The sequence below is a fragment of the Atractosteus spatula genome, chromosome 8 (assembly GCF_055471065.1).
Source record: "Atractosteus spatula isolate fAtrSpa1 chromosome 8, fAtrSpa1.hap1, whole genome shotgun sequence".
NCBI lineage: Eukaryota > Metazoa > Chordata > Actinopteri > Semionotiformes > Lepisosteidae > Atractosteus > Atractosteus spatula.
The window spans coordinates 34,667,111-34,691,454 of NC_142713.1; the positions used below are offsets into that span (position 1 = coordinate 34,667,111).

At 34.7% G+C, this 24,344-nt stretch overlaps 2 protein-coding genes across 2 annotated transcripts in view; one reads left to right on the forward strand and one right to left on the reverse strand.

Annotated features, from left to right (window-relative positions):
* The window catches only part of irak4 (interleukin-1 receptor-associated kinase 4), a 14,590-nt gene extending 2,889 nt beyond the window's left edge, over positions 1-11,701 (reverse strand). The window contains exons 1-9 of the mRNA XM_088922909.1: positions 11,164-11,701; positions 10,044-10,189; positions 9,516-9,647; positions 8,411-8,571; positions 6,222-6,286; positions 5,062-5,176; positions 3,973-4,082; positions 2,532-2,715; positions 1,770-1,832 (exon numbers count right to left, since the gene is read on the reverse strand). Coding sequence (XP_088779035.1) covers positions 1,770-1,832; positions 2,532-2,715; positions 3,973-4,082; positions 5,062-5,176; positions 6,222-6,286; positions 8,411-8,571; positions 9,516-9,647; positions 10,044-10,189; positions 11,164-11,324 — 1,137 coding nt within the window. The 5' untranslated portion in view covers positions 11,325-11,701. The remainder of the gene's footprint in view (positions 1-1,769; positions 1,833-2,531; positions 2,716-3,972; positions 4,083-5,061; positions 5,177-6,221; positions 6,287-8,410; positions 8,572-9,515; positions 9,648-10,043; positions 10,190-11,163) is intronic.
* Positions 11,702-11,790: 89 nt separating this feature from the next.
* pus7l (pseudouridine synthase 7 like) lies at positions 11,791-23,499 on the forward strand. Its single transcript, XM_088922914.1, has 9 exons — positions 11,791-11,865; positions 12,857-13,755; positions 15,651-15,810; positions 16,248-16,446; positions 16,887-16,985; positions 18,958-19,039; positions 19,680-19,963; positions 22,678-22,731; positions 22,898-23,499. Exons 2-9 carry the CDS (start codon positions 12,885-12,887, stop codon positions 23,228-23,230), a joined length of 2,082 nt encoding a protein of 693 aa, XP_088779040.1. The 5' UTR covers positions 11,791-11,865; positions 12,857-12,884; the 3' UTR covers positions 23,231-23,499.
* The last annotated feature ends 845 nt before the right edge of the window (positions 23,500-24,344 follow it).

Below are 24,344 nucleotides of genomic sequence, written 5' to 3' on the forward strand. Positions count from 1 at the left end.
TTTTATCATTCCCCTTAATTAACCCATTTGCATTTAGCACAGGTAAAAATGTTTCAAATGATACCAGACTGCAATCTCAGATAGAAGGAGAACTAAACAGCATTACTTGAAGTTTAATATTTTTAGTAAATCACATTGTAAGCCTTTTCTATGCCAGATTAACTTTGACTTGTTTCCTTAAATCTTAGGCATTCAAATTTGCAGTTGACAGATCATATCTGAAGTTTACCTAAAAGACCATTCTGTAATGCAAAGAGTTGTCAAACAAAAGTTATAATATAACCATAGATATAAATATAAATGGAGATTGAGTCTGTGCCAAAAACAAACATACTGCAGTACTGTTATGCTTAGCAAACAATGTTGTCATTGTTTTCTCTTTAAAGGTATAAAGTAGCAGTTTTAAACTACTGGTACTGAAATGAATTTGATTCAGAATAAAATCTGTAACACACCTATATACAGTATGTACAATATATTATAGATACAGTACACATTATATAATGATTTTCTTTTAAGCAAGATTATGCATGTTAATTTCTCCCCATCAGTTCCCACCATTTCAGCTACTTACACTATATTTTTCAAAACTCCTGTGATAAAAGTACAAAATGCTGATGTGAAATTAAAGCACTTAATTACCGTAGAACCGAGGACTGGCAGTGTACTGTATGTAATGTGGTCCTTGGGAAATCTCAGAGGCTGAAAGGCTAGATACTGTAAGAGGCAAGTTCAGTGTCCTGCAATTGAGTTTAGTGATCCAGTGAGTTAGCCATCTATACAAAGGAGTATTGTTTACTGTGGAAAAACTGATATTGAGACTCCTAGATGTTACAATTAAGTGAAGCTATATAGCAAAAAGTGCAAGTGTCAGTTATGACAAGATACAGGGAAGGACATGTGTGCTTAATAAATTATCAAGTGTTTTGTGAAATTGATATATATATATAATATTTATAAATTGTACAGTATATATAATATTATATATCATAAAATTTATATACTGTAAATCAATGTAATTTCTACTATTGTTATAAAGTTGTTATTTTTTCAAGCGGTGGGGATTCTTAATGTTTTTGATAAAGTTTCATCCCCTTTCACATGTCCAAACATATCCAGTTACTGATTTCATTCTGAAATCAATTTCTTTTTGTAAGAGGTCTGTCTTTAATACAAAGCAAACATTACAACAACAAAAAATAAAATTAGCTTTTGTTATCTGAAAATATCTGATTTTATGGTTGATGAGTGTAAAATTAAAATTCATCATGTGAAACCCAAAGGTAAAGGAATGGTTTTATACTTAGTGTTACTTCACAGGAAACACTCATGTTATAATCCTCTAAATAAAATGAAACTTTTTTATTTATATGCAGTTTTGTCACATCAAGCTCATATCCTGTGATGTGTTTGGCACAAATTTATAAATAATTTAAAATTGCCTTCCAGAATTCAATATGTTCAAGAAATCAGATTACAAGTAAATTATGTGGGGAACTTGAAAAGTAAATGCATTTATTATTACAGTATATTGACAAAGAAATAAAAGGTATGCACGGTATCTTCAGAATCTTTTCAACCTGTGATTTTCTAAAACACCCCACTGTCTAAAAAGTCATGACATAACTGTATTTGCCATTACTTTACTATGTGTGACCATCACAAATGAGATATGACATTTCAAGGGTGTTATCCTGGATAATATCACATAAAAATGTATGAAAAGAATTAATAAAATGTAAGAAATGATGAAAATGAAAATGGTTTACCAAAAACTTGGGATCACGGTTCTCATCAACTGGAGGGTGTCCAGATATGATTTCAAGCAAAACCTGTCACAGTTGATAAATTCATTATAATGAGGTTATAAGCATTAATGTAGCAGGAAAGATGTTAATGTTGTGATCAGTCAAAACTACAGTATATCAGAGTAAAATTTCAACATTTTTTGGAGAAAGTAGAAAAGAAAATCAGAAATATACTATTGAAATAATCTGTAGAATTATTTTAACATTAGTTTTAGAAACTTTTCTAAGCTTTGAAAATCTTTTAAATCTGCATAGTGTGGTGATCGCCTTTTCCATTAATAATACATACATATTAACAAATGGAAAACAACCATTTGACTGGAGTCAAATCTTTTATCATTCTTGATCCACTTTTTAGATAACATTTGTGACAGGCCTCTATTGTTTAAAATAAGAGAACCTAGCCATATGGTCTCTAGCACAGAAGATAAATTTAAGCTCCTGTGTCAGATGAAGGTCAGTCACCGCTTAGATTTATGCAAAAGTCTTACAGCATTCTTAGTGATGGTATACAAATGAGCAGAAAGCTCAATACCCTCTACTCCAACGCTTAAAAGTGTTTAGTTTGGCATTACTGTGAAATCTTAGCCACAGTCAGAACCTCTCCCAGTCAAACTGGCGTGATTAACAGGCTCATGAGTTAAAGAGGCAAACACATGACCTCATGTTTTCAAACTGAAGGAATAACAGAAAGCAAACATTTCAAAGATAAATCTTACTTACAACACCAAAGCTAAAGATATCCGACTTTGGAGTGATCTCTCCTCTTAAGGCCTCCGGTGACATATAAGCAGTGGTGCCCACAATCGTTTCAGTCATTACTGTTGAGGTCAGTTTCGCTGAGGCACGTGACAGCCCAAAATCTGAGATCTTTGCCACAAACATTTTATCCAACAAGATGTTTCCACTATCAAACACCAAAACACAACATTCAATCTACTGACAGTATCTCTGCAAACAAAAACACATTCTTTTTTACTTGGGTTTATCTTTAAAGTAATAGTATTTAACCGTTACAATATCTGTTTTTTAATTAAAAACCTTAAAAACTATTTTTGCACCAATTCCCTTAACTTTCACAGAAAAAGCTGAACACAATCTTAACTTTACAGAGTTAAGGTAAAATATACAGTACATGAAGATAAGATTATACTGGTTTTGTATAAATCCTTTTGATGTTTTTCTGTCTGGATGAACCTGACTTTTTTACTTCAACAACATCTTAAGGTCCCTTTAATGTATCATGCTTCATCTTTGCATACAACAAACAATGGAGGCTTCAAACAAATACTGTAAAGCAGAACAAGAACATAGACTGGGATGGGAAGTGAAAGATTGCACTACATGAAATTTTATTATGCCAAAAAGTCCACACCGCCTTCAAGGCAGTAAGCCAATGCATCCAAACTTACTGGAAACAATACAAAAGGTGTGCGTTTTACCGTCTACTACATAAAGTTAACTTATAGAGGCCAAGCTGTGAAACCAAAAGAGATGGATAAACTAGGTCTTAGCTTGCTAAATGTATACACTTTAGATGTAAGCTCAGTAATCTAAATACAACAGCCATACCAATACTACAGACATTAGTTATACAGCTAAACTGAACAGTCTGTATCTGTAAATCTGTAAAGTGCAGGGTAATGATCTTGCATTATTGTATTTCAAAATCGTAAACACGTCATCATTGTGTCCAAGTCTTGCTGTGCTGTGAATAATGTGAAGCCAACAACTGAATGAAGTCTAGTACTACTGAGCTAAAAGGAAACTTCAACTTAGATTACAAGTGACCGACCTGCAAATAATATATACAGTACAGTGACTTCTTAAATACTGATTTCCCAGTTTTTATGTTGTTGTATTAAAGTATGTCATGGAAGAACCTGCAAGTTACACATTTAATAAAATAGCCAGACTGCCAGACTGGTAGGTAGGTAACAGCTCCTGCTATGTATTTTGGAACAAGACAAATGCTAAAAATCTAATTAGAAAATTAGTTTCACAGATTATCTATTCCGTGGTGCGATACAAAATTAATAAAGTTTATATCATTGTTAACAGTAACTTTACAAAAAATTAATGTTACTATATTGTTCTTTTTCATAACAGAGATCAAATTGTTTTTAAACAGCTATCAAATACTGAAATTTAGATAACGAAAGACCTTTTGATGTCCCTGTGAATATGATGGTTGGTGTGCAGGTATTCAATGCCTCTTGCTGTGCCCACAGCAATAGAACATCTTTTGCTCCAAGGTAATGGAGGGGTCCCATCCTGCAAGAAAATTGATTTCATTGTTCATAAAAGGATACAACAAAAGTACAGCTCTTAGATAAATAAAATATGTTTAAGGCAGAGTGGTCCAGCTTCAGTCCTGAAGGGTAAGCTTCCAAGTTTCCTAGGTCTCAGAAACACATGAAAAGCTGGGCAAAGTTAACAAAATCGGTCTAATTATGTCAATTATAAGTTCATTTAGGTCAGTAAAAGCTGAAATGGAAGGAAAAGATGTAAAATCACCAAACCTCAGGGATTGACGTTAGTTCAAAATGGCTTGGGACAAAACTTGTCGGATAAGCTTTAGAGAACCTACTCGAACAATTAGAGCTCCTTTGCTAAGGAAAAGAACTGTCATAAAAACATACGTTTGCTACTATATGTTCTCCATCATCTAACCTTGTCCTGACAAGATCAAAATAATTAACAGATGAAGCATCCTATAAGCATAGTGGTGCAGTATTTAGCTTCGCTGCCTTGTAGCGCTGGGGACCTAGGATCAAATCCAGATCTGGGGTACTGTTTGCACAGCGTTTGAATTTTCTCCTCATGTTTGCATGGGTTTCCTCCAAAATATACTGGCAGGTAATTGGCTTCTGGGAAAATTGGCCCTGGTGCAATTGTTTCTTTGTCTGTGTGTGTCCTGTGATGGATTGGCCACCACCCAGGGTGTTTTCCACCTTGTGTCCATTGCTTGCCAGAATTGACTCTTGCTCCCCCACAACTCTGAATTGGATGAAGTGTTTAGAAAATGAATGGATGAATGGACAAACCATCCTAAAAACCTAAAATCGATCAAATTCTCAAAATGTAAAACAAACATCACAAGTATGTTTAAGAGTAACCTAGAATTTTTACTCTCTTTATTCTGTGATGGTTACATCTTTTTCAGTACTGTCCCCTCTATTAAGAATGAACAACTTTTGTCTTTAGTAGAAAAGAATCAAAGAAAGATAATATGTACTGTAACAATACTCACCAGACAAGCTAGTCGGTCTAGCAAACTGCCATTAGACATGTAATCAAAGACCAGGCAAGGATGATCTCCATCATAAGAAAACCCAATCATTTCTACAAGGTTCTCATGTTTCAGCCTGAGAAAAAGAAAGGTTATTTTCTAACAGCACAAGGTACAGTACATAGTATATACTGTATAAACCAGGTGAGTCAAACTCAATTCCTGGAGAAACTAGTGTGTTCTGCTCTAAGCTACATAGTGGGTTTAATTGTTAAATTGCAGAATTGTAGTATTTCTATCTTGGTTCTAAAATGTTTCATATTGAAGGTAATGTATTTTAATATTTTTATTTATCAACTGAAAGCATACACTGTGTATCAAACTAAAATACTATAATGATATCATATACAATTATATAATAAAATTATTTAAAATAATATAATGATAATTTAATAAATAATACCAATATACAATTAGGTTAATTGTTTAATTAATAACACAGGTTGGAACAAAAACTAGAAGGCTCTAGGCCCTACAGGAATATAGATTGAGACCCTGATATCAGCTGTAGAAAACACTACAAAGGCTACATTCAATTTTCATATTCTAGATATGATACGGAGATTTCACAATTACTGTACAATAATCAAAGCACAAGGGGAAAGTTTGTTTTCTTTAAACTCCACGTTAATTCACTGACATTCCTCAGATTTAAGCAATGTCTTTTCTTACTGAGTTCCTTAAAATTGATACCTTAACATCCCAATGTCTGGAAACTTTAAAAGACATTGATTTATATGAAGTGCATAATTGACAAACAAATCCGTAAGACTGCATTATGGATACTATATATTACTTACAATAGTACAGGTTTGGCCAGATCATTTATGTGTACTGTATTACATGCAATCAACATGTTGAAGCTTCACAATTAATCCAGAAAACAGTGTCAGTCTACATTACATAAATAAATTAGTTATACTGTAAGTGATATAATACAAAGATTCATATTCATTATTATTATTATTCATTCATTTGTGGAAAATCATATACACTAAAACAACACTTCCTTAAAAAAATGGCTTCTAAAGAGCCACGTACAGCTATCTTATCTTCTTTTCACCGCCATGTCTGCAGATTAACATTACTAGAATGAAGTTTTTAAAAATAACACAACATACATTTTCATAGCTTGTATTTCTTGCTTAAACTGAAGCTTTAGCTCCTCGAGTGAGAGATCAGATATCTAGGAAAGAAACAAACTACCATTAATTTTCAATACTTATAAGACAGACTACAGAAATAAATTATTAGTATTCTACTATTCTAAACTATTAGTCACAGGCAAGCAACAAGTGTGTCTGCAACTGGAATCAATGCAAGCATTACAGTACATCTGTAATGTTCAAAGGGGTTCCAGTCTGGTGAGATAGATATTTACAGTGAAGTGGGACATGTAAATATTAATATTATATAGTGCTGGGCGATAATTCAGTAACGATAATTATCGCGATATAACTTTCCTTGATATAATTTTAACAAAAGTTCGATAAATGTTCGATATATATGTTTATGCTTTGCGCATGATACGCGCATGCACACAAAATACTGCGCGAGTGCGCGTGCGTGTTGCAGACCGGGCAGCGAACGTGGTGTTGTTTACCCACACAGTGGTGGCTGACAGGATTGTAGTTAGAGTGGAAAAATGAGCGACACTGAAGCAAATGTAGTGCTGCCAACGACCAGCTCGAAGGATGATGACATAGTTGACAGAAAAGGTCATTCAACTGCGGTAATTTGGAGATATTTTGGCTTTTTACGATCAGACATAAAACAGAGCACTTAAAGCTTTGCAGTCTGTCTGAGCCATCTTCTATGTGTGTTTCATCACACTGGAGTATTTAATTTTTCTATTAAGATATTTATTTTGTAAATTTTACTCATGCATATTTTGACATTAAAAAAACTTGAATACTCTCTACCTCAGATTTGTTTAATGTTTCTGCTGTTTGGCAAGTGTTTGTTGTGTTCTTAAAATAAAGAGTTGTTTAATTTACCAAGCAACTGTCTGGTTTCTTCAACTTTCACTCAGGAGAAAAAATCTGCCTTTAAACTTGAAAGAAATAATGATTTGACATTTATCGTGATAATTATCGATATCGACTGATATGAAATTTTTTATCGTGATAATGTTTTTGGCCATATCGCCCAGCCCTAATATTATACAGCACTGTAGTATTACTAATAACCCATATAGTGGAAGGTATTGCTAGGATCTGTTAACTTAGCCGTCTCCAAAAGTTATGTTAAGTCAGAATAAAGCTGACTTGCTTTAGCAGTTCTAGTAACTTACACTACATTTCAAAGGACAGAACCAACACCCATAAACAAGCCATAAAGCAGGACAGCAACTCAAGCAAAACAACCACTGTTTCATATCAAAGGAAAAGACAAGAAGTAATTACATATCAAAGAACTGGACAAGTACTCTTTTTGAGAAACTTCTTTCTGAAGCTATATAGGAGTTGGGCAACCCTTGCAGTTTGTCTGTTCTGTATGGCAGACCCTGCGTGCCTTGCTGTCCTTCTTGAGTTCAAGAAAAACTGAATCTGTGTGCTGCTCCCATGATGAAGAATTTCCCACAAAATATGGCATAACTGTTACATTCTCATCCTGCAAGAAAGCTACATCAGAAGCATGAGGGCATGCTGTCCAGCAAGAATGTTTGTCACATCATGATGAGCAGCTAGGAAGGTCTCAAGACCTATGGAGTATGACTGCATGGAGTTATGAATGTAACTCCATGCAGTCAGGGTGCCATCAGTCGCTGCATGTGCAGTTCTGTAGCAAACAGACACTTGCGGCCAGACCATCACACTTGGACATGACATATAATGACTCAAGGTTTCTCTGATCTTGGCCTATCAATGAAGAACATCTAGTCACGTTAGAAATTGCTTGGCTTTAACAATAAGTGATGGTGCACTGACCTGGTCTAGTCTCCAATATATTGATAGCAGGCATTTTTCTATTGATAAGCAAGGCATAATGGTTTCTTTATGTGTTTCTTCATTTTCACCACCCTTAACATTCAACATTCAACATCTTTTGTGTCCAATCCTCTATGTTTTATTGCTTATACAACATTTAAAGTCACTGGAGTACATCGCTGTCAGTCATGAATGATAAATTAATCAAACTGTAGTGAAAATCATATAATTAATATCTGAAATCCATGTACTTCATTCTTCTACAAACATATAGCCAGAATTTATTTTGATGTTCAGTATAGTTGCCCATAAACAACCTCAGCAGTTTAACACTCAGTATATTCTACCAATACTGATCTTGTGTCTAGAAGGACACTTACCATAGTTAGTTTCTTCACTGCTACCACTTTCTTATTGATGCAAGCTCTGTATACCACTCCAAAACCACCCTCACCAAGCTTATTCCCACCTTCAGATACTGGGCGCTCATCAAAATTACAGGTCAGCTTTCTTAGTTCCTGGAAAGAAAATCTGTTGAAACCTGAAACATACAAAGGTACTCATGAGAGGCAAAGTACAATTCCTAAAAAAACATATTTAAATTGCTTTGCATTAGGTTGCTGTATCCATTCATTGCAGCTTGCTTTAACAGAATGTACGTATCGCATGCATTCCAGCCTAAGATGGTTTTGTACTTGTAAATATTTCTGTTGGGTAAAATAACTAACATTTCAATCATGTATTTAAAGTGTTAGATGGCTAATTAAGTATTTAGAATTTAGAGGTCAAGTGGTACAATCAGCATATGCACTCATTTGGAGCACTGGTCAACATCACTAGTTCTTGACCGGGTTACTACCTGGGAAGTGTAACCAGCTGTAATCACAATTTCCCTAAATGGCTGTTTACAACTGACAGACCAACACCAGAACTGGCCAGGGAGTATCAAGCTGGTCATACTCCAGTAGCCCACTCAGTGTAGTCAGTGACAGAGCATCATTGCTGCAATCATTGCAGGCTCTGCTCTGGGCCTTAAAGGCTTACAGTATAAAGCAAATAAATAAAATGTAATTTGAAATTCAAAATAAAAGATTGATTCTGTATTTTTCTATTGTGGTATTCCAAAGAATCAATATAATACTGTTTCCAATAGTGGATGTCACTACATCTTTAACAGACAATCAAGATGCACTATTTGTTTTGCTCCAATCTGCTCCAATTGAATGTTTCAATTCCAAATCTTTCCATTCTCATCTTAAATTTCTATTTGCACACAGCCTAATAGCTATAAATGCGTACAAATTCATTAAAATGCAAATGTGTACATCCTTAAGTAAGCTGCCACTTATTTTCTGTACTGCATTACAAGCATCCAAAGAAGCAAATGCTTTGCTTTCAATGATGCTCAAAGCCAAAAGCCAAGTTCACATGGCTTTCATATGGTCAGAGGTTATGTATAATGGGAAAATATGTTCTCATACTCACCTTGGCCATCAAAGTCCTCTTCTTCTGGCTGTGTTGTGCTATCAGGGGCATAACTTTCATCTGTTCTTCCCACAGGAATGGTTTGTGCCTCTTGAGTGTCCCTTATGGCAACTGGGGCTTCTTTTACAGCATCTACAGGAAAACCTGGCTTGTCTTATTCAATAAATCTGGTATTCTTGTTAAACCAAAACTGTGATTAAATAACTGTTTTTCACTTTTGTGGTGCTTAGAAAGTAGACTATGAATAGCAAGAAATGTCAAATGACAGAGTTTTTTTTATTATTTTGACTAATCCTTCAGAAATCTAGGGCAACACCTAAATAACTCACTAAAATAACATAGAAACATGGGAAATTCCTTATACAAATTATGCCATTATTATTATTATTACTATAAAAGAATACTAAATAAGAACTTTTTGATTTACCTTATTAAAAACGACAAAAATTGGTTTAATAAAATTGCTTTTGTTGGTTTATTAATGAATTATTTTACATTGTAAAACTGCTATAACCAGATTCCATTTACCTGGAAGTAACAAGCTTGCAGATGAGAGTAACTGGTTCTGCACCAAAATATCCACAAGATCACCAACCGTGCAATTTGTTGTTCCCCAGTCATAAAGTAATTCAGACGTTGGGCTTTTGCCAATAGCTGCCTGTTGTTCAAATCGCCTTTAAATACAGCAATCCAAAATAAAGTGTACATAAAAAATAAAACACATACAGTAGTACATACTTTTATTAAATCAACTAAATGTAATTATAATTTATGAAAAAAACAAAACTGAAATTATGAAAAATTCAATTCATTGAATACAATTCATAATTAGAATACAGAATGCTTATCTCCAGTTGTCCTCTTTCCCAAAAAAGTGGTTTCACCCCTGGTACCTGGGTACCACTGTGTCAGCTGGCGCCCATTACAGCTAAACTCTAAAAGCACTAGAGCTAAATGATGCCTTTAATTGATCTGACTGCTCAGCTAATTCTGCACTCAGTACTTGGATTCAAAAATACTGTACTTTTAGCATAACGAATGACATAACATAACGTCAGCATACAAAATGTTCTCCTCAACTTGATTTTGATCCCTTTTGTTCTGACTAAACAACTCTGATCATATAATGATGAACAGACACAGGTGGGAATGACAATGTATTGAACATTCCCACTAAAAACTAGTCTTTCCCATTTCTTGATGTCCAATTAGTTACATTTCTGGCAACACACCTAAATCAGGGGAATTCTCTGAAACTCAGAAAATGGTACAAGGTTGATACCACAGAGCAGAAGTACTGGAGTAACTTGCTATGCACAAATGTTTTTTATTTCTTAGTTCTTTACTAGTGGTTAATTTATAGAGAGGGAATTTTCAGTCAAAAAAAGGCTTGCAGATTAAATACGGTACCACTAGGCCAAAACATTATTTCAGGATTATATAATGTATATTAAACATTGTATTGCTACTATTAACTTATTCTGGATGATCACTGGTAGCTAAGGAGACAGTCGTTTACACATTTAATTTATAATTTAGATGTATCATTTTTGATGCATCAACAAGTAACGTATTTTTTAAAATTCTCAGGAAATTAAGACATTTGTATTTAGCTGTGCCTTTAACAAAAAAAACACGAGTTCAGTACCTCAGATGAAATTGATTATATCTTGGCTCTCCTGATGGTTTTTGTATATTCACAGCAATCTTCTTCCAATCTTCTTGAGGGTCCAGAAAATCAGCCAGTTTACGAAACATGCCATGATTTAAGTTCCTGACGTACGTGGATGGGGTTATCGTTTTACTCATCGCGTACTGTATATTAAAATAATGAAAGGTTACTTCTACAACTTTCTGTGACAGTTTATTTACAGTTGTCAGTGTCGTTATTTGATACGTTCAAAACTCTAGGACGCTACAAGTAAACGAAGTGTTAAGCTCACAGATTCCTAACGGACAGAGATTCACATATTACTGCTGGAAACGCTAAATTTAAACTAAAAGTCTGCTAAACATTCGTGTCTGATGCCACATACCATACCGTTATCTGAAATTAATTTACATTATGCAGTAAGTGTTCTGTCCTATAAACTCTATAACAGGATTTACATTTCATAATGTAGAACACAGAAAGTTTCTTTTTGGGAACTACCCAAATTGAGCAACTCTCACTTCCTCGTTACAGTGACGATTTACTTTAAATAATATTCGTCGGCGGAAAACAAAATGTAAAGTTCGATTGAAGCGTCACCTTTAAAATGTAAAGCACGTGACACGGAAATACAGGCGTAAAGCACGTTGTAAAAAATGGAGTGTTACGTACATAAGAAGCCTGCAGCAGAAGTTTGAGGTAAATGATTGAAAGGCGTCAGTAATGTTATATGACCGGAAAATACATAATTGATGTATATGTTTCACATACAACGATATTTAGCAAAATCCAGAGCTTCTAGATTTGTACCAAGATTTTAAACACTTTTAACGTGTTAATGATTTAGATCATTTGATTTACAAATATATAAGACTCGCCCCACAGCTCTTCAAATTAACAGAACAATGAACATACCGTTGTTGTTCTTGTCGATGTCTTGTATAATTTGGAGGCATTATGTTATGTGTTTTCTTTAGGCTCAAGAAATAGTGTAAGAGCTAAATAAGTTTGAAAATGTATTCTTTTGAAAGTGTCAAACTTACCCGTCAGGCAGCAAGACTGCCACCTTGTAATATCTCTCTCAATCAGGTTTCTACAGAAGTTGTTTACGATTGTCCATTTCTTTTTGGTTTTGTATCTAAAGAAATTCCATGTACTCGATAGGGAGTGTTAAATTCTAAATTTTGAAAGCAGTTCAGCTTAAATATTGCAGCAAAAAAATGTAAACATTCATTACACCATACATAAAAATGAACACTTTAGAACACCTGTTTAGGTACTTATTATATTCAATCACAAGCGGTTTCATTTTTTCACATCCTATTGGCAGTCCATCCCATCCATCGATTTTCTAACTGCTTCATCCACTGATCACCACAAGCAGTAGGTGCAAAGCAGGGTATGCTCTGGATGAGATGCCAGTCTATCACAAGACAGACACATCAGGGCCACTTTTCCCAGTCAGTTAACCTACCAGTATGTCTTTGGACTCTGGGAGGAAACCAGAACACCGTTGACGTGTGCATTTCCTTTACTGTATATCCACATTTCGTAAAGATTTAAGATTTGTTTAAAAAACCCTGTTTTGGACTATTTGAAGATCCAATAGAATCTACATTTTTAATATAAATATATACCTGGAATTACAGGTTTTTGTCATTTAGTTTTAAACCTTTTCTCTCCCCTTTAGCAGGTGGCAAGAAAACTCTAATGTCAAAATGGAGGAGGGAAGTGAAGAAGTGACCTGCACTCCATCACTGTGTTATATTAATGGTCACACAGGTTTCCGAGGAAGCATTAAAAATTCAGCAAGGGACTTTGTGGTGATAGAAGTCAATGTGAATGGGCAGTTAGTACATTCATTGGAAAACATGTGCCAGATATCTAAATGTAGTGAAGAGTATGTAAATGAAACGATTAAAAATAAAAAGGTGGCAAGATCATTTGAAGACAAACATTATGCAGAGAAAGAAATAATAATGCCACCCTATAATAATGATATACAGACCTTTCAGACTGCTGATATAGCAGGGGCATGTGAAGAGACTTTGGATCTGGACTTTGTTTTGGATACTTCAGTGAATGAAGAGCTGACGCAGTATGCTATGACTATTAGATTATGCCCAGGCTCCAGTGCGGATGAAAAGGTTCACAGCACCGAATTATCACTGGGTACTTATCCAGACAAAAGCCAGAGAGCCAGTGTGCACCGTGCTGTTCGACATAAGTTCCCTTTTTTAATGACATTAACTAATAATTGTGAGATTCTCGTAAAGGAAGATCCCCATTATAATATGCTTGCACACCTGGTTTCAGAGGAGGAGTCGGAGGACTTTTTTCGTTTTTTAGATGCCAAAGTCCAAAGGTCAACATTTACGTTTAAACCAGACAATGATAAAGAACACAGAAAAGCAGTCCATCATTTTGTCAACAAGCACTTTGGTAAACTAGTGGAAACTAAAAGCTTTGCTGCTGTGGACAGTGGTGGTCCACCAAATACAGCAATTACTGTGAGATTTCGAGAAAAAAAAATGTTACCCAAGAAAAGGAAAGCTACCGATGATGAAGAAGATGATACCATTTATACAGGTAGGAAAACAGTGTTAATTGAAGATGAGCAGATTAAGTGTATGTTAAGAGTAACAATACAGATGCAGCCATTCAAACTTCGCAGTACAAACCCGTACCACATGCAACTACCCACAGGCCACCACGGCGTACCGCGGTACGTGATTGGCTGGCGAAAATGACCGACAGGGGCACTTATGTTGCATTGGTTGGTAAAAAGATTTAATCATTTAATCTCTTTACTGTGCACATTTTAATCCACTAAGTATTGAATATTTATATGGAATTTTACAACTAAAGGGAAATTTTAGTAGCTGAGCATAAAAAGAAGAGGAGCATAACGTATCTGAAGGTCATAAACTATATTAATTTAGGAGCATAAACGTATTATGTAAACTGTACTGTATATGGCTGGTATTGGTAGTTTAAAGAAAAAATACACACCAGTATTCCATTTCTTCCTAAACATTTTAAGCATCAAAGTCTTACATGTGGTTATTTCGGAAACGTTTTTACGTTCTCCTGACCATATTACTGTACGTTTATATACCTTGTGAGAAAAGTGATAGTTTTAAGCTTTTCTGCGAATACGCTCGTTATCAGAGTAAACAAAAACATACTTTTAGAATTTGATTAATACGGAATATAATATGGAATCGCGTCTTCACAGCCGAAACGTTGTGTTTTCTCTCTTCTCTTTTCAGAATGGAGTAAACCTATTACTTGTTCCTTTGCAGACTACACTACTTCTTAGTTAAACATTTGAAACACTTTAATTTTTGTAATTTAACACGCATTCTGTACAGAAATAAAATCATGTTTTCTACAGTTGTTAAGCAGATTAGCAGGTTACTGACAAAATAGCACACTGTCCACCACTGCCCAGTGATATAACCTTAATATAAACAAGATCTAATACCCGGTGCAGTTTTTACAAAAATACGTTTTTTTAATGAATCGAATCCCAGGTGTGAGTTCATAAAGCCTGAATTACGTACTATGCTTACGTCTGCGAAACACCTGATCATCTACTCTAAAGATTTCAGTCCTTTGTGTATATTCTAATCGCAGCGGGGGCAGAGACAGGTTAAGGCTGAAATTGAATTGGTGATCTGTATATTTCACACCTGAAACACTGTTTTCTCCTAAAGCGTTTTCTTGCCTGTTTAGCTGATCTTTTGCTGCCTGCGCATGCTTACACAACTCCCTGGGTGAATTATCATACTTGGCTGAAAAAAGCTTTAGAGAACTTAACATTCTTATTATTAACAAATTGTTAAATGGACGTTTACATTGGCGTGATTAATTTTTCACTTAAGTGTATGGATTTAACATTGAATGGAATTTGTGTACGAGATCAACCAGAACTTTTTATATTTCTTTAAATATTCTTGTCTCTTGAATATAATTAACATATCTCATATTCTTGTTTCAGGAATACATATAAATAATGTATTTTAGATGTTATAGGTAGTAATTTTTTCTTGGTCATAATGTCTTAATTTCCTCATTTGATGATGTTTCCTAGTACATGAGACAGCAATGACAATGTTTTTATTGTCTGTGTATACAGTATATATGACATATGATATGGTGACATAAATATGTTTCAGGTATGTTTAACTTGGAAAGTTTTCTAAGGAAGAGAATTATCCAATACTGTGTTTGAAAAAGCATTACTTGTGTAAAATTAATTAATTCTAGAAATAAAATTTCTAGAATGTTACAATAACTTGTATTGTGTGTGTGTAACAGCTAATAAGAGATCCTTACATCTTACAAAGTTATTTTACACAACCTTTTAATTAAAAAAAGTTTACAAAAGTATATTGCAACTGTAATGCTTCTTAAAATCCCTTGCTAACACACTACCCAGACTGAACTACCTGACCACCCCCATGTCATATTTTCTGCAGCTTTTACTCTACAAAAGGAAAATCTGGAAACTTTGGAAGCAATCAGCTACATGGCTTCCGCATTTGGTGTGCTCCCATCAGATTTCACCTATGCTGGAATCAAAGACAAAAGGGCTATCACGTACCAGTCAATGGTAGTGAAGAAGGTCTCTCTACAGAGGTACAGAGTTCAGTGAAATATACAGATGTTCCTGTTGATTTTGTCCCAGATTTCTGAAACACATTGACAGAAATTACATAGTGTAAACCACATTACTTTTTATTCTGGAGGTTGAAAAAAGCACAGTTAAGTCTGGATCCGACAGAATGTGCTGTGCTGTTCAGAACCAAGAATCTTGTGTCCAGATTGGCCAGATGCAATACACTGCCACCTCTCTAATTCTGCAGTGTTTGAACCATGTGTGAGGGTGTACAATGTGCTGTTGGGTGACTTTATAATTGATGTCTTTGCTCTTAATTGGTGATCTGTATCTTCTTCATTAAGCCAGAAAAGTCATGAGCAAATTTTCCCTCATTTGTTTCAGGTTTGCAATAACATTGAGAAGCTTACTATTGCTTAGCTTTTAATTAACCAGTTTGATTTTTTTTTATTGGTAGGCTGAGGGAAATGTGCCCTGAGTTTCAAAATAAAGGAATTTACCTACACCACACCCACCCTGTTTCACAGCCTCTTCGACTTGGTGCACTGCAGGGAAATCACTTTGACATTATTGTGAGGGATCTTCGGAAACACTCAGATGATGATGACACAACAGATCTTCAACAATTGGTGCAAGAAGCACTGGAAAATGTCAAGGTAAAGGTTAAAATCCTTCCTGTTACTGTAACATGAATTAATATTAAGCCACTCTTTAACTTGTATTCATATATCTTCCATTGTCTCTTGAAGTTCCAATTTCATCCTAATATACTGTAATGATGAAATATTAAAAGGTAACTTTGTAAAAATTTACTTTTTAAAACATTTACTATGATAATGAAAAGTTCATAGCTATTGTAATAATTTTGTAAGGTGCTCTGCAAATATGTTTTGTTATTTACCTGGAATTCTTTTACGCATCACTCTATATTTAATTGAAATTTAAAAACTTTTCAGTGTGGCTTTTCCTTCACAGTTTGCTCCGTGGAGATACTATCATGTTATTTACTACAAATCATAGTAACATGGAATATAATTTATTTTTTTCCTTTTAAAGTTTTTCCTTGTATGTGTTTGTGGTCTTTTTTATATTGCAGTCTAAAGGGTTTGTGAATTATTATGGGCCTCAAAGGTTTGGTACAGGACAGACTATTCAAGCTGATCAGATAGGGCTGGCATTACTGAAAGAGGACATGGTAGGTTATTTAATGTTTTAACATAATTTATATATGGTTTTATTTTTAACATTTCTTTCTGTAAGAACACACATTAAATAAATAAATAATTTGAAATAAGTTACAGCTACAGCTACAGCTGTTTTGTATATATATACAGTATATGTGTGTGTGAATTTTGCATTTTAGAATAAGGAGTAATCCAATCCCTTTGCCTATAAAATACAAAAGATACTAATGTGTACTCAGTTCTATTATATTTCTATATTTTTTTCCATAGAGTTCAATTCACATTATATTGTGCCATAACATATATCTCAAAACAAGCTGAGATGAGAGACAGTTTAAGACAACTAAAGTAGTATAGGGTGGATAAGAAATCAGTGGACAGTGGATGACAACTGTTTAAACTTCAAGATTCTGCTTGAAGCACAGTGCATATTTTCCCAAAAGTGAATAAATCAAAACAACTGAATCCTAAATGGTTCAACAAATCAATTAGGATCAATATAAGGGAAATAAAGAGCTTTAGAAAATTATTTAAAAAACATTGGTTCCAGTTAAAGATGAATTGCAAGCATGAGTAAAAAATATTAGAAGGGTCAAGACAGAAAATGAAAGGAATGTTGCAATGGAGGGTAAAATAAATAGATTTACATTATATTCAAGACTTTAAACACCTGTTTGTGGGTAGCAAAAAAAAATTAAATAAAATGGGAAACTGAGCTACAAATGGGTGCTTCTTAAAAAATATTTATCTAAATCATTAATATCTTGTAGATGTGTAGAAGATGTGTTCTTGTAGAAGAAATTAAAAAGACAAATCAAAATGCTAGAATATATACAGTAGTTAAAGGCATATAATTTTTAAAAATTGCTTATACTGATATAGCGCTTTTCTGGACCCTCCACTTAAAGCTCTTAACAGGTAATGGGAACCCTCCACCCCCACCAATGTGCAGCATCCACCTGGATGATGCAACAGCAGCCATAGTGTGCCAGAACACTCACCACACCTCAGCTATCACTGGGAAAAGAAAAGAGCCAATTCATAGATGGGGATTATTAGGAAGCCATGATTAGTAAAGGCCAATAGGAAATTTGCCCAGGATGCCGGGTTTACACCCGTATTTTTTGAGAAATGTCCTGGGATTTTTAATGACAACAGAGAGTTAGGACCTCGATTTTACGTCTCATCCGAAGGACGGTGCCTTTTTACAGTGTAGTGTCCCTGTCACTATACTGGGGCATTAGGACCCACACAGACCGCAGGGTGAGCACCCCCTGCTGGCCCCACTAACACCTCTTCCAGCAGCAACCTTAGTTTTTCCCAGGAGGTCTTCCATCCAGGTACTGACCAGGCTCACACGTGCTTAGCTTCAGTGGGTTGCCAGTTTTGAGTACAGGGTGATATGGCTGCTGGCTAATTTAAATCAAGAGATGTTATGTTAAAATTAGATAATGGACTAGTAAGGCCTCTTTTAAAATATTTTGTGCCATTTTGACAGCATGTTATAGAAAATATATTGCTGCTCTGTAATCTATCCAGAAAAAAGCAACCAGATACATTCCAGGGCTTAAGGGAAGGTCCTACACTGACATTCACTGAAGTACTGAACCTCTTTAATCTTGAATAGAGAATCTTATGAGGAGACCTGAAATAAGTTTGACCAGCAGATTTTTTCAGAATGAACAGTGAGACATAAACCAGGCGACGCCTGTAGAAACTGAGGTAGTGTATTAAAACTCAGAAAAGCAGATAGTTCTTTACCCAAAGGGCTGTGGAACTATTGAACAAGCTAACAAGACATTGTGTTGGCTGATACACCGGCTTCTTTTAAGAAACAGCAGGATAAGATCCTTTGATTCATTAACTACTAACTAAAAATCAGACTTGATTGGCCAAATGGCCTCCTTTCAGTTGTAACCTTTTATATGTTTTTATAAGATCTAAACAATTTTATGTTTCAATATATCTGTTTCTGCTTCACAGGTGTCAGCTGTCAAGTTATTTTTCACACCAGAGGAGAACAGTGACCCCCAAAACAAAGCAAAACGTCATTTTCTTCAGACTGGTGAGAATAAGCACCTCTTAAAGGGTTTTAAGGCCAGTCATTGTGTAAATGTCTGCATCTTAAAGAACTATGATTATGAGGGCAATTCAGACATAGATTAGGAATCACCTGTATTATTTTAGTAACATAATAATCTAACTAAATAGAAGATTCCAAACACTGAACAGTGCAGTAAATGCACTTATCAATATTTATGCATATAAACTGGTAAATATTCCTGCATGTGAGATGGGGTATTTGGATATTTATTGTCTGACTGGATTTACTTAGAAGGGTGTGTCTTTTTACTGCATACAGTTTCAGAATGGCTTAATATTTGTTACTGCTTTTCACAAGCAGGTTAAACCATCACATTTTATCATGTCGGTGTTTTGCTCTGGTTACATCTCATATCCCCTTAGTATCTTGATGTAATTCAAGACCACAAACAGCAAATTGGTTCCCTTGGTTCACGTTCTAGTTCCACAATTCCAAAGGGAGACATTTCCCATTTCCTCTTGGTTAATTAAAGAATTGTACTGTTTGATTCAGTCTGCTTCGGTTTACAGATTATAAGCTTGTTGATGTCTCTGCTGATGTGCTGCCTATTGGTTTTTCAGTTTCACACAGTCATAAAGAGTCTTTCTTGAATGAATTCCAGAGGATGCTAAAGAAAGCCTAGCCCTGATGCCAGAGTACAAGGTGCGGGAGAGGATGATGCTGCGTGCGTTGAATCGATATGGTGTAGGGCACGAGGGCTGCATCCGGGGGTGGCTGAGTTTGCCACATGGCATGCGTGTCTTGTACATTCATGCCTACTGCAGCAGAGTATGGAATGAAGCTGCTTCCTTCAGACTACAGCAGTTTGGTGAAGAGGTGGTGAAAGGGGATCTGGTCTGGTCAACTGATATGAGCGAAGAAAGCACTGTATTGAGGCATAATCAGGTAACAACCTGTCCATATGAGTAAGCATACCTTATATATGTGACATTCTTCCCTGTTCAGTCTGTCCGATTATTTGTTTGTGGAACACAATAAATAAATGTCATTTCCATGTTATGATAGGTTTTTTTTATAGAAAATAAAAGTGAAAGATTTTTTCTGTATTTTTAAAATAATGCATTAAGGCTTGCAGTCTTCAGAATTACAGCCATTGCTGAAAGGCAGCATTTTGAAATGGAAGTTTTCTGCCTTGCTTTTCATACTGTATATTGATTTTTCATTATAATAATATAATAGTCTTTTTCAAAACATCTGTATAAAAACACACTCCCAGTGTGCCAAGCAAAAATCATAAGCACAGCCTTCAGAAATGCCGTTTACTGTACCTCAAATTGTATTGCTGGTGACTGACTCTTGCCCAGTCATGTATCAGACATGATCATATAAGAAAATCTGCCAGTGATGTGATTGTGAGAAGGACTAAAATAGATTACTAAAATAGAGTATAGTAAACTAAAATTTTCATTTTCAATTAGATAATCTAACTTTTTCTAGAAAAACTAATTTAACAATGTGTAATGATCACTTTATAAGTAATTATTTCTGCAGGCAACCTATGGGCAAAATATGTGTATACATGTTACAGTAAGAATGTGAAACCAGGGATTTAAATAAGCCCAATGATTTTATGTAGTTTAATATTTAGGAATTTTGCTAATTAGCCTGTTTCAAATTTTCACAGTAAAACTTACAATATAATAGTGAAGCAAAGGCTTATTTACTGTTTTATTTTCTGGTCTAAATAGGACTTCAGCCCTCAATATAGCTGTGGATGTCAGCATCCATCAGTCAAAACAAAAAGAAAACTTTAATGTGACCATGACAACTGTGTTCTCTTTTTATATTAAATGAAATATTGAATGTTTAGTCCTCTGTTAATTGGAATTGTGCCCCAGTGTTCTCTGACAGAAGTGACAGCAAGCTCCCATAAGATTAGTCAGTTCAGTTCAGGATATTTTGTGAGATTCAACCCCATGGGTGTGTCTAACCCCTTTGCAGCTGCCTGTATCTCAGAACATGGTGTTCATGTCCTGATGCTTAGGTACAGTATTAGGTTCACTAGGACTACTGCATGACAATCTTGATATAATATTATATTAGTTGGTGGTTACTCATCAAAACAAAAAAGAACATTAAGTGTCTTTTGTAACCATGGTTCTCCGAATGCGAATAGTAGCCACTAGGCCGCTTGGGTTTCCAGGTAGTCCATACACAGGGTACTACAATAGAAGTGGAATATCTCCTCAGGAGAGTATGTAGCATCACAGTCATGACTGGCCTGTTGTCAGCATTGATATAAATGTTCTTGGGCCTTAACATAAGGCAAAATCTGAGTGGATATAACAAAAAATGATGAATCTGTATTTAAATAAGAATCCTCCATCCTTTACATTTGGCTTTTAAAACATTTGGTTTTTAAAACAGCTGTATTTCAAAATGCAGTATTTTCAGATAATGCAAGAATATGATCACCTCACCCCACCCTTACTTTTCCCAGCAAGATGCATCTATGCTGCAGCGACTAAATTAAAATTTTTGAGACAGCTTTAAATTTTGAATTATTCCAAGAAAAATATAGTTATTGTTTTAAGTCAATGCCAGCTTAAATAAAATAAGTGAAAGAAAACCCACAATACTGATTTTTTTATGTTACTATGTACTGTAGTGTACAGTATGTAAACACATTTACCATGAAACTAGAACATATAGCACTTACAAAGCCCAAATGCTTGTGCTGCTTTTTTCCTAAATGTAACTTTGACAGGTTGTTTCTATAAACATTCAAAATGTGTATAAACATTTTAAGATTCTGCGCTATTTCTAGTTTAGAACATTTTACAGTTTAGATACACAATTTAAATAGAAGAGCTGTTTAAGTTAAACTGCATACTGGTGAAATGGTACTTTCTTACATGCTGTCTATTAATTTGTCTTTTGGGCATTATAAATGATTATGGGAATAAAAATTCTGTACTCATACAATATGATCTGGTACCCACAATATAACAAGGTAACACTGTATAATTAGAACTACAGTTGCTTTTATTAGCCTATAAGAGATAGGCCAATCTGAAGAATTATTTTTAATACTGACTTTGGATTTAAGACTTCCTAAGTGTTAGATCACTTTTTTATTATAGAAATATAATACTGAACTTATTCATGGATTAAACTTTGCTTAACTGTAACTTTGACATAGATTACTTTTCACATTCTTTTGGTTTCATAAGTCATTTGTACGTCTTCATTGTGATCAAAAACTATTTGCTTCTAATGTCTTGGCACTGTGGTTGTGTACTGATCAGGAATGAGTTACCCCAAAACCATGTCAAATGTGTTCTCTTTTTTCACTCACTCGAAACAGTCAGCTCATTTCTAAGCAGCCATTAAAAGCTTCCTGATCCCGCAGGCATGCTGTTGGGATCAAGAGCTGCTGCTGTGCAGAGAAATGCAAATTTACTTGACCCACTTGCAGCAGTGCTCAGGCCAAATTTGCTTCATCCACTGGCACGCAGCCTGGCTTTAAGCTGGCAATCTCAGGCTCTATGGGTAATCCTGTACTCCTAACAGAGGGTTTTATTGGATAAAACAAGTGCTTTTTTTATTTGAGTTACATAAAATATTTTTCATTACTTATTTTACTCTCTGCCTCACAGGTTCACGTTGTAACTGCTGAAGAAGAATCAGGAAAGATTTACAAACTGAGTCAGGTACGTGCTCTGTCAGGCTCCCTTCATTGAAATATTCATTTGGTATTTGTAGCTTTGTATTTGGGTTCATTAATAGGATCTACAAGCAACATTTTAATAACACTATCCCTCAATGTTAATTGAAAAAAATCCTGTTTGACAAATTATGTTCTTTCCTTTCTTAAAGGTCATCCTTCCACTGCCAGGGAATAGTGTAAAATATCCGGATAACGAAGTTGGTGACTGGTACCAAAAAAGGTTTGCTGAGGATGGGTTACAGTCGTGTAAGTTCAGGGTAACTCCGCTGAAACTGAACGTACCTGGATGCTATCGACCCTTGTTGTCTTACCCTAGAAACCTCACACACCAGTTCTTAGAGGACTGCCCAGGGGTCATAAGTGAGCAGGGTTTGCTTCCACACAGCAAGAGTTCTTCCACGAGTCTTGCCTTGTCTTTTGACCTTGACTCCTCTTGTTATGCTACAGTATGTTTGAGGGAAATAATGAAATGTGACCCTTAATTCAGGAAATATGCAGAATTTCAGTAAGATATTTTTGTATTGGATGTCTAAAGATATTTTTTATGATACTTGTTCATTCTGCGTAACGTGAATAATAATGGCACAAGACATTCATTTAATGTTAATCATCTGTTTTCTACAATAACTTGGTTTAATCATTCAGTAAATGATTAACCTGATGTATTCATTTAATTTAAAAAATATAATAGGACTAGATAGAGAAGAAATTCAAAGGACACATTCAGTTCAAATAATAAAAGGTTTGCATTTAAAACTAGTTTGCATCTAAATCTTTTGTTCGTTTTTTCTTTTAAACTAGTTGTTTTCACCTTTTGAAAAGTTTTTTGTACATTTGATGCATGTTTGTCTAACACAAGTCCTTTTATTCCTGTCTTATTTCCCAAATTAAAAAACAAAAACTCCATCATTGCTGGAATATTTTATATTTCCTCACTCCTTTTCAAATCTGCTTTAGGCTGGTATCTGATTTACTGGGTATTACAAAAAATAGAATTATTAAATTTTAATTTTGTGCAGAGAACAACTGATTAGGCAGCCATGATAAAAGCAGGTTTAATACACATGTAAGGTGTATTATAAGGAAGGTTTGTCTTCATTACAATACATTGTACATGTATAATAATACATATATAATACTCTGACTCTATACATCATCCCTCTTATAGCAATAGAGAAAATGTGTGATTATGAACAGCCACTGCTCTCTAGTGCTAGTATAGAGAAGTGACAAGCCTACTTTTTGGATTTAAAGTACAACATCTACAGTAGAAGTATGCTTTGATACTGTTCTCTTTGGATTTTTTTTACTTTAACTCTTTATCTCTTAATATAAAGAACAATTTTTCTTGGTGAATCATTTCTTAGCAACTGACACCAGAAGATCATATAAATATAGAAATATATAGTAGTAATGGGATAATCAGTTTGTAATGATGATGCAGAGTAGTGCTTTAATTTATCATTAACATAATTGCCAATTTTAACTGATAATAGTAATCTGTTAACATACAAATGGCTTAATAGTGATTAATGGTGAATGGTGGTTTAATGCTGAAGCAACTTAGTCTGTTTTATCTTTACATTGTAAAGAAGA